A 10608-nucleotide genomic window follows, 5' to 3' on the forward strand; every position below is an offset into this window, starting at 1 on the left:
GAGGACTCACGACACTGGTGACCATTAGGAACCTATGTTTATGTCCAAGACTAGAACCTACCTGTGAGTTGGGATGGGGTTTACAAGAAAACAAGCTTTCATCATACCTAGTTTTCTCAGAATTAGAATTGACGTCGAATCTTTGATCCTATTGCATTTAACCTGGTTCTATTGTCAGCACATCAGTTGCTCAGATTTCATGGAAACCTTGATCCCATTGCATTCATAAGAATTTTTTGACCTCATTTTGACATGCATGTTCTTTTATTTCTAGGTTTTCTAGTCTTTGAGTCTTGTTGTTAAGCTATCTTTGAAGATGAACACTATTAAAAAGGTCAACTACAAATACAACATCATCTATAAGTTCCCAAGCCAAGTTCTGGATGATATTCTCAAGCTAGCTAAGAGGTATCCCCTTGAAAATCTTGATGTCTTCAAAAAGAATTATGGAAGGATTTTGGGTTACCTGGAATCTTCTCTCAATGAATACAAAGGGATGTCATTCATACCTTGCTGTTGTATTATGATCACACTTTGAGATATTTCATGTTCCCGGATTACCTATTAGCACCTACTTTGGAAGAATACTCTAGTATCTTGGACATCCCTATCTTGCATCAAGTTCCTTTTCATGCTTCCATGAATAAACTTGATGCTACTTAGGTTGATGTTTCTCTTTATTTGAGCGAATATGTTGTGAAGGATAACTGTAAGAAGAAGGGAAGTGTATGTGGTTATCATTTGAGTTTTCTGTTGAAAGAAGTTGGTGGTATGGATGACAAGGAAGATTGGAAGGCTTTCAATGTTGTTATAGCTTGTTGCATTTATGGGATTGTGTTATTTCTTAATGAAGTAAAGTTTGTTGATGAGAATGTTGTTTCTATCTTCATTCAAAGAAATCATGTTCCAACTCTATTAGGAGATGTTTATCATTCCATACACTAGGAGTTACAAAGGGATGGGTGGTGTTGTTCATTGTTGTGCACCACCATTATACCATTGCTTTATAAGTCATATCCCTTGCTAAGGTGCTTTTGTTGATACCCAAGACACCTTGAAGTGGTCCCAAAGGATGATGGGACTCACCTCAAAAGACATTGATTGGTACAAGCATAGTGTGAGCAGACTGGAAAGAAAAGAAGTGATATTTAGCTGTGGGGAGCTTCCCAATGTGCCTCTCATGGGGATGAGGGGTGACATTAATTACAACCTAACTCTTTCCCGAAGACAATTAGGGTATGCTTTGAAAGGTCCACCTGAGGACAAATATGTGAATGAATCCCTATTTTATGATGTGCCTGATAGTACTGGATGGATGGAAAGAGCTGCCAAAGCATGGGTAAGAATTCATCTAAAATGAGGGACATGTTTTGGGAAGAGATATTCTACAGTCTATTCACCTTATGTTATGTGGATTGAGGAAAGGAACAAAGATCGTCACTGGCCTTTCTCTCTAAAGGATCCTTTGTATCCCCAAGAGCCTAATCAGCCAGATGTTGTGCCTAAAGGATCCTATGACCAGATTCAAGCTCAGAATCTCTGACTACTTGCAAAGAATGAAGTGTTAGGGGTAAAGCTTCTTGTGGCCAGTCAAGGGAAAGCTCAATTGTCTCGCAACCTTAAGAAAGTTCAAAGAGAAATGAATGGGGTCGTGAAAGTTAAGAAGAGATCAAGGGTTGAAGATGTTAGAAGAAGCGTGATTGTTTCTGTTAAAGTCCATAAGAAGGTTCTTCAAGAAGATGAAAAGAAGATCAAGTGAAAGCGCCGAGCTTATGAAGTTCTTAAAGCATCCAAAGCCGATATGGAGAAGAGATACAAAGCCAAGATTGAAGAGTTAAAGAAGCAACTTTGAGCTAAAGATGTCTAGTTTGAAGTGGAGAACATTTAGAGCTAGGGGTGGAGACTCAACTCAAAGGAAGCAACATTTAGTTGGGAAAAGTTTTAAAGGAGGTTGCAAGTTTCAAGGTTCGGTTGGAGGGAAAAGATGATGATCAGATTCCGCTTCCGGAATGCAATGAGTGCGAGAATTTGATTTAGCAATGCCAACACCTAGATGGCATAGTTTTCCAAAAGGATGTGGTTATTCAAAGTCTTGTTCTAAGACTTGATCATGAAGGAACAAGGACGCTATTCAATGAGTCCAAGAGTTGGAGTTTGAAGTATTTCAAGAATCTTTAATTTGTTGTTTATTATTTGCAAAAAATAAAAGGAGATGAAAGACATAAATCTCAAAATATACTTGTATTGATGATAAAGTTTAAACATTAAAACAAAACGAGCCCTACAAAGTTATCCACGTGCCTTGGGCAGGTTATAGGATTTTTTTTAAAATAAGAAATTACTTTGACCAAGAAACTATGTTCGAAACATCGGTTGCCTTCCAATTTGTAAGAGCAGCATCCGGAGGTCTACAAAATACCTTCTTTGAAAATTCCTGATCTTCATCTTCAAGAGTATTCACTTGACCATCACTTTGGGAACCAGCTTTAGAGAACACATTCTTAGATGCTAGGAACTTTCCCTTGATCTATCTTCTGATCTCTAGTCTATTCAAAAGACGACTGATATCCCAATCCGCACTTGTCCTTCTCTGGTAATTCAATCATCGTGCCCCAGTGTCTAGGACAATCAACTTCAATTGCAGATTTCACACTCTTCCACGAGGATATGACCATCTTGGGTTCTTCAACGAGGTTTGACTTTGTATGTACCACATTCGCGACTTCAAGGGCTTGGAGGTAAGTTTCCGCAATTTATTCATCTACTTTAATGTATCTGAGTGCAGATAGATGGCTAAAGAAAATGTCTTCTTCTCCATATATTGGTACCAACTTACCAAAAGTGACAAACTTCAGCTTCGGGTGGAGTGTTGACATGACAACTCCAGTAGTATGGATCCACGGTGTACCTAAAAGATATCTATAGGCATGCCTAATATCCATAACCTAGAAAGTAATATGAAAAGTTTGAGGGCCAATCAGGATAAGAAGATTAATCTCTCAAATAATCGTTTGCTTAGACCTAACAAAAGCTTTCACCACCAGTGCACTGGGCCTCATTTGTTTCCCTTCAATATTAAGCTACACCAGAGTAGTCTTTGGCAATACGTTCAGAGAAGAATTTATATCCACCACCACTCGAGCCAGAGTAACATTTGTACACTTAATGGAGATGTGAAAATCCATATTATGTTCTCGTCCATTAGAGGGTAAATCATCATTGGCAAATATTAGACAAATACTAGCTTTGAGGTTAGCAACCACGTCATCAAATTGATTAACACTTATTTCTTCCACTATGTAAGCGCCATTTAAGAATTTCAACAAATCAGTCATATGAGCCTTAGAACTCATAAGTAAAGAAAGGATTGACATCTTTGATGGAGCCTGGTTGAGCTGATCTACAAACTTATAGTCACTCTTCTTGATACACTTCAGGAACTCTCTATCCGACTCTACAAACACTTCCATCTTAGATGAGCCTTCTCCTACTTCTGGAGGGGTTACCTCTTTCCCCTTGGTTGGTTTAATTGTTGTCTTGCTTCCTTTACTCGTGATCATTTCAGGAGAGAAAATTCTTCCACTCCGGGTCATCCCCCTAGCTCCAGTGATGTTGGTCACGTCCGGTTCCTTCAAGATCATTGGTTTGTCTCCCACATAAACTGCGGGGTCATAGTTCTAAGGCACTGCTTTGGTACTATTGAATGATAACGGATCAGGAACATGGATAACCATTGGCTTGATTTTCTTTACTGGTGTTGCATTGGAATTCCTACTCTAAGGAACCACTAAAGGCTTGGGGAGTATTTCTTGACCGAATACAGGTACAATCATAACAACATCTTCATCAATCTTCGCTATGGTAAACTGAATCACCCGTTGATCAATCAAATGTTGAAGACAAACTTTGAATTCAACTCACTGATCAGGGTCAGATAAACACACCACACATTTATCATGCATTTATTTCACCAGTTCTACTTCCACCAATCTAGCATGGACCACTGCCAAGGGAGTCCTCAAATCGAACACATCATTTATCAAGCTTCCATCAGTTAAACTTTCTAAAACATTGATGCATGAACCATCATGTTTAGGCAATGGATTGTTCCCCATATTCAGAACATCAGCAAAAGACAGTATTTTATGGTCTATCAACTCCTAGACTCGAAGCTTGGACACTCAGAAATTATTTGTTGTATGACCCTCTGAGTTTTCATGAAAGGCACATCTGACATTATCGTCATACCAAGGCTTGTAAGGCTTTGACGTTGGTGGTAATCCTCTAGGCACGACCTTTCTATTCTAAATCAGATACAGTAACAATTGAGTGTATTTTATAGGGATATTAGCGATATTTGCATTATTGTATTGTTTGTAATGTCTTTGTTGATTTCATCATTTCTGTTGGACTGTACGTTGTTGGTTTATCTGTTGATACTGAGGTGGAGGAGCCTGGTACTGAGGTTGTGGAGCTTGATACTGAGGCACTTGAGCTGCAATAGAAGCAGGAGAAATTGGACGATAAGGCGTAGTTGGATACTGAGAAAATTCTATGTAAGCGTACTAGAAATAAGGTATGGGAGTTGGAGCTCTTGGTGGTGCCCACCCCCTTTGAGGATAGGTGGCAGAGGTCTCGCCTTCTTTCATCTTAAATCTATTGAAAGGCTTCTTCAAGATTGCTTGACTGCTGGAACCTCCTTGAATCTTGCCACTCTTCAATCCTTCTTCCATTCTTTCACCCACAATCACTGTGTCAAAGAATCATGTAAACACACTACTAATCAGCCTTTCATAATATTGGCCCTGCAAAGCTCCCACGAGATATCAATTAGTTCACAATATACCAGCGGTGGGTGCACCCCTTGCAGCCAATTCTCTCCATCGTTGTGCATAATCTTTAAGAGATTCATTGTCCTTCTGAGCCATACTCTAGAGTTGAGTATGATTCGGCGCCATGCCAGTATTGTATTTGTATTGTTGTGCAAACGCTTCATCCAACTCATCCCAGGTGCATATGTTGTTGCACTCTAATTGCATATACCAATATAGAGACGCCTCTGTTAGCTTGTCCTGAAACCAATGGATCATGAGTTTGTCATTTGTGGCATATGCAACCATTTTTCTGCAATACATTTTCAGATGTATGTTAGGGCATGTGAGGCTATTGTACTTATCAAATTCCGGGGCCTTGAGCTTTGGAGGAATCACTACGTCTAGCACCAGACACATCTCCAAAGCACTCAAACGGGTTGTGTTATGTCCTTCCAGGGTTCCTAGCTTTTCTGCCAAAGCTCGACACATCAGGATAGCCTCGGAATCCTGAGTAGTAGTATGAATGACCACTAGAGCAGCCCCATTGTAATTTTGTATTTCAAATTCATCTTGGATCTCCTCATCTGTGCGAGGAGTCGAAATTTGATTGACGATCGGTAGCCCTTGTGCAACAAATATATCAGTTACTCTGGCGGTATGTACAGGCGGAGGCATATGAGTTCCCTTAATCAGAGGAGTGAAACCAGGAGGAAGATCGTAAATTACAAAATTGGGAATAGGATCGGTATGAGTTAAAGGTGAAGCATGGATTTGAGTGGGAGCATCATTCCTGACGATGACGATAACACGAACCACATCTTCTCTTCTAGCCAGAGCCAGCAGAGTCTCAATAATTTGATCGATCTTGCTTTTGACATAATCTATTTCCTCTCTCATGGAAGCTTTCTCCTGTTGAATTTCATCCATAATCCTTCTTGGGTTGGCACGGGTAGCTGTCGATACTGAGGAATCAACTTAAATGATTGGATATGAGGAAAAATGAAATGAGGTTTTGTTTTGAGCAATGAAATGATGACGCGTATTTTAATGCATGTGGATGTGAAAAATATTTTTATTTTTTATGCTTATGTTCAATTTCATTTTCAAGGAACCATTTAGATTTGTTGTTATTTAGAAAGCATTCAAAGAGATCATGGGGAAAAAAGAAAGAATGAGACCAAACGTTTGTACAAAAGAGCCAAAATCTTCACTCATTCAATTCAAAGTAGAGTACAAGGATTGAGTACAAAATTATTTCATACATAAAGAAAAGTATAATGTAAAATTCAAACTTCAAGATTTCTTCCTTTAAGATCTTTCAAATCTTCTTTCAAATCTTCTTTGAACCTCTTCATCATGTCTTCACATAGTAAAATAAAACTGATCACTAAAGGAGGGACATCTTTGTCGTCTAGATCTTCTAGAGCACATCTTAGCATCAAAGGCACATCCTTGATTTACCAATTTCAAAATTCTATTATATTGGTCATCTTGTCTCGATATTCATTCATTTGTGCTTGTAGAAACTGGATGGTTCCCTCACAGGTCGCCAAGATCGTGTTCACATTTCCCTTGCACTCAGCCAATATGAACTTTCCTATTGAAAAGAGTCAAATCTACCTTTCTAGTGTTGTTCCCATTTATGAGTGTTCTCTGCCTCTTGGCACTTCCTTTCCATATCTCAGATATAATTTGAGCAGCAACCAAAACATTCACTTTGCGGCGGTGCTCTCGCTCTAACCTCTCTCTTGACTCACGGAAGGAAATACTAAAGGGTTTATATGTTAAGATCTCCTTGTCTATTTATGGAATCGTTATGTTCCTAAACTTAGACGATTTGGTAGACATGACTTCCATTGGCATCTTTCTCACGAGGAATCCAATGCCTACCCTTTTGGCTGATGTGTTCTATTATCTGAGTTGGAGAAATACAAAGAAACAAGAAATGGTTTCTTTTTGCTCTCATCTACTATACAAATGGTTTCTTGTTTCTTGTGGAACAGAAAAATGCTAGTTGGCCCTAGAAGTTGGGATCACTTCGATCTTGTTATATTTCATGGTACTCTAGGGAGTACCACAATATAGATATTATATCCAGTTATAGGTGTCGCATCTCAGAGAAACACACACACGAAAACAGAATCACCATCAATATTATTTATCCCAAGAGAGGGAAAGGAAACACTGAGTAAACCTACAAAATGGTGAATCTAATGGTATCACAACCAGAAGATGGGTAATGGAGTCGATTACGCAAGGGGAAGATATTAGCACCCCTCATGTCTGTAGTACTCTAAAGTATCCACACTCATTATTCTAATAAAAGGTGTGTCAATTCTAAAGCTAGGTTGCGAAGGGAATGCATGAAAATGAATTATTAACCGAGAAAAAGAAAAGGTTTTTATTATTGCGCCTGCTTAGGTTTTGCAACCTAATGCCTACGTATCAAAAAGAATCAGAGCCTCATAGTTTTTCTCAAAATCTTTGGCGTGTTGGTGTTTTTTATGGGTAACAACCCTTTTTGAAAATTTTCATAAGAAAAGACAAGTGGAAAAAGGAGTTTTTGATATGTTGAATATTTTTGTTGAAAGAATACATCAGATGGTCCCTCAGAAGGTGAGGGTATCTGTATATTTCTTTCTTAATTATGAAAGAAATTCAATAGTATTACAGTGTTTTGAATTTTATTAAGAATAGGTTTTAGTTTTAGAATGGATGCAAAAGAGAAAAAGGACTAACAAAAGGGGAGTCTCAATCCTACTTGTTGTCATGCAATATGGATCTAAAGTTAGGATCAAGGATACCTCTACCTAATGTTGTCATGTATGGATACCAATCCTAGGGTCTATTTAGTTCAATCTTGACCAAGAAAGAACAAAAGAGTCCTATGGGGAGCATGAAATCAAACATTTAAACAAGGAAATGAAAGCAAACAAGCATCACATGGACATGTAATTAGGTAAACACCTAGGTAAGTAACAAACCAAGACCAAAGATAACATAAAGAGAACTTAAACAAGTAGCGTTCATGTCATCAAGTAAAAATAAGAGAAGATATGGAAATTAAACAATCAAACATCAAATGATAAGTGAATACTTACTCACACATAGGTACTTAAACAAGATACCTGAAATAATACCTACTTAAACAAGCAAGCATCAAAAGATGAAAGAACATGCAATTAGGTGAACACCCAAGAAAGCAACAAGTTAGAATAAAAGATGTTAATTGAACAATCACACATCAAACCATAGGAATAAAGAGTTAATGCATACAAGAGATGAACATCTCCTAACTTGAGAACCATCCTACTTGAACAAGTAAGGAGGCAAAACACCCAAACAAAAATTAACCAACCAAGTGAACATGTTATCAAACAATCATGGGGTAACAACTTATCATCAAAGTAAGCATTTAGACCTGTTAATCAAATCCATAAGGGTATTTCACAAGAGGTTTTAGCATTAGAAAACCCAAAAGAATGTAAGCACTTAAACAAGCTAGCATAATTATTAATATTTAACACTTAAACATTAATTAAGCTACCCTAATTAATGTTTAACTACCTAGATCACGTTTTATTGTTATTAATAATTTCTTAATATTTAATCATAATTATTAGATTAATAGATTAATTATAGTTTAGGCTAATTTTAATTAGTTAATTTTGAGTTATGATTAGTAGAAATAATTGATAATTAAACAGTCATTTGAAATCTTTAGGAATTCTAGGTTTAGGTAATTAAATTTTAGTTTAATTTTTCACATATTCATTAGTTTTAATTAATATAAATAATCATGATCATTAATACTATATTAACTCATTTTGTGACATATTGACCATTTTGCCCTTAGGGCTTAAAATGTTGATTTTTAATACATGTTCCTTTAGTATAGAGCCTTATTTAGAATTTTCCTATTTTATTTAGTTGATTAATTATACAAGTTTAGTATTGTACATAGTTCGACTAATATTTTCAATCCCACTGATTAGTGTTGATCAAGGCTCGCTTTGGTCAACCAAATCCTTTGTATTATGCTGTAGGCGCCAAGCCTATTCAAGTGATCAAAAGACCCTTGATCAATTGATAAGGAAAGTTCATTGTGTTCAAGCTATTATGGATATGCTGAATATTAGGAGCTCAACACCCCAAGGTTCAAATGCAAGATCAAGACTTCAAGTCAACATCATTAAAGCATAGCTTAGACTACTTGTCATGCACAACAAAGGTATCAACACTTGTCGATCGTAATTCAGATTGTGTGGCATGAGCCTTAAGAAATTGAGAAGGAATGAGAGTGGAGAATTCATATCCTCATTCTGAATGTCTTTGGGTACGGGACGAATGACCCAGTTTCTCATCATATTCACCTCTATTCATAGACTTTAGCACAACTCAAATTATATGGTTGTCAAGTCTTCTTCTACAACAAGTAGCATTGCATCAGTAAGATCAATATATGTAATCTCCTATTAACAATTTGTCAATTCTGATTTGAGTTATATGCTATGAGCCTTAAGAAACAAAGAATTATGAGAGTGGAGAATTCTTATCCTTGTCTAGGAGATCCTTGAGTATGAGACGAATGACCCAGTTGCTCAAGGTATTCGCCTTTGTGCATAGACTTTAGTGTAATTTGAATCATATAATTGACAAGTCTTCTTCTTCAAGCAAGCATCAACAATAAACACTTTAATAATGGAGCATTTTTTGCTATTGGCACCTTGTGGTTGTACACCCTCTTTCATTCAAATCGTTCCTGCCTATGAGGTGATAGACCTTGGCATTCCTTTTGCCTTGTAGGGTTATGGACCCAAGCAATTCAATATTTTTTGGCCTTGTGAGATGGTGGACCTTGGCAACCTTCTCTTGCCTATAAGGTGGTGGACCTTGGCAATCTTTCTTTTCCCCATTGAGGTGGTGGACCTTGGCAAGCTCTTTCTGTGCCTATGGAGTTATAGACTTTGGCACTTGGTTATGGACCTTGACGATCTCTTTGAATAGGCTTGTAGAGTTGTGGACTCAGGAATCCATCCCATTTCCTATTGGGTTATGGACTCTGACATCTGTTCCCTTTTCCTATCAAGTTATGAACCTTGGCAGCGCTTTCCTTTGCCTTGAGAGTTGTGGACTCTGGCATCCGATCTCTTTTCCTTTTGGGTTATAGACTTTGGCAGTTCAGTTCTTTTCCTTCCGAATTATAAACTCTAGTAATGATACCTTTCCTAGAAGGTTGTGAACCTTGGCCCTCCTTTTTCTGCCTTGAAGGGTTGTGTACCCTGACAATCAATCTCTCTTCCTTTGTTTTAACCATAGTCGGCTCAACTACGATTGCTCTGATTTTCTCATTACACGATGAGAATACATAGGCACGAGGCTTCGAATTCTCCGCGAGCATAGTTATTTATTTCCCATCCATCCATCTCCATGATGCATTCTGTAAGACCCTAATTTTGACCCTAAGATCCCTCATGGCATCATATCATTGCACTTTGCATTTACCTCAAGGACCATAGCATCTTGGCTCCTTATGTTGGTGTAAGCCCTAGAGGCCAATACTTTTTGGTACTTGTATTGAATTATTTATTAATAATAAAAGGCATTTTCTTTATTATGGTTGATTAATAAAGTCCCTGGAATAGATAGTTTGTTTAATGTATTAAGTGTGACTTAATCATGAGAACACATTAAACATAAGGACACTATTCTTAAAGTATCCGTAGTCGAGCTTTAGTGTGAAGTGGGATAACATTAAAGCATTAAGACTATTATGTTTGTAGACTGATGATCA

The 10608-nt window shown here is 37.5% G+C and overlaps 1 protein-coding gene across 1 annotated transcript; it reads right to left on the minus strand.

Annotated features, from left to right (window-relative positions):
* Nucleotides 1–4931: 4931 nt before the first annotated feature.
* LOC127102807 (uncharacterized) lies at nucleotides 4932–5741 on the minus strand. Its single transcript, XM_051040138.1, has one exon. The coding sequence runs from the start codon at nucleotides 5739–5741 to the stop codon at nucleotides 4932–4934; it is 810 nt and encodes a 269-aa protein (XP_050896095.1).
* Between the last annotated feature and the right edge of the window lie 4867 nt (nucleotides 5742–10608).

The sequence above is a fragment of the Lathyrus oleraceus genome, chromosome 7 (genome assembly GCF_024323335.1).
Source record: "Lathyrus oleraceus cultivar Zhongwan6 chromosome 7, CAAS_Psat_ZW6_1.0, whole genome shotgun sequence".
NCBI lineage: Eukaryota > Viridiplantae > Streptophyta > Magnoliopsida > Fabales > Fabaceae > Lathyrus > Lathyrus oleraceus.

What these genes read in the sequence shown, in the direction of transcription:
- LOC127102807 (XM_051040138.1), bottom strand. Translation starts at nt 5,741, where the DNA reads ATGGATGAAATTCAACAGGAGAAAGCTTCCATGAGAGAGGAAATAGAT.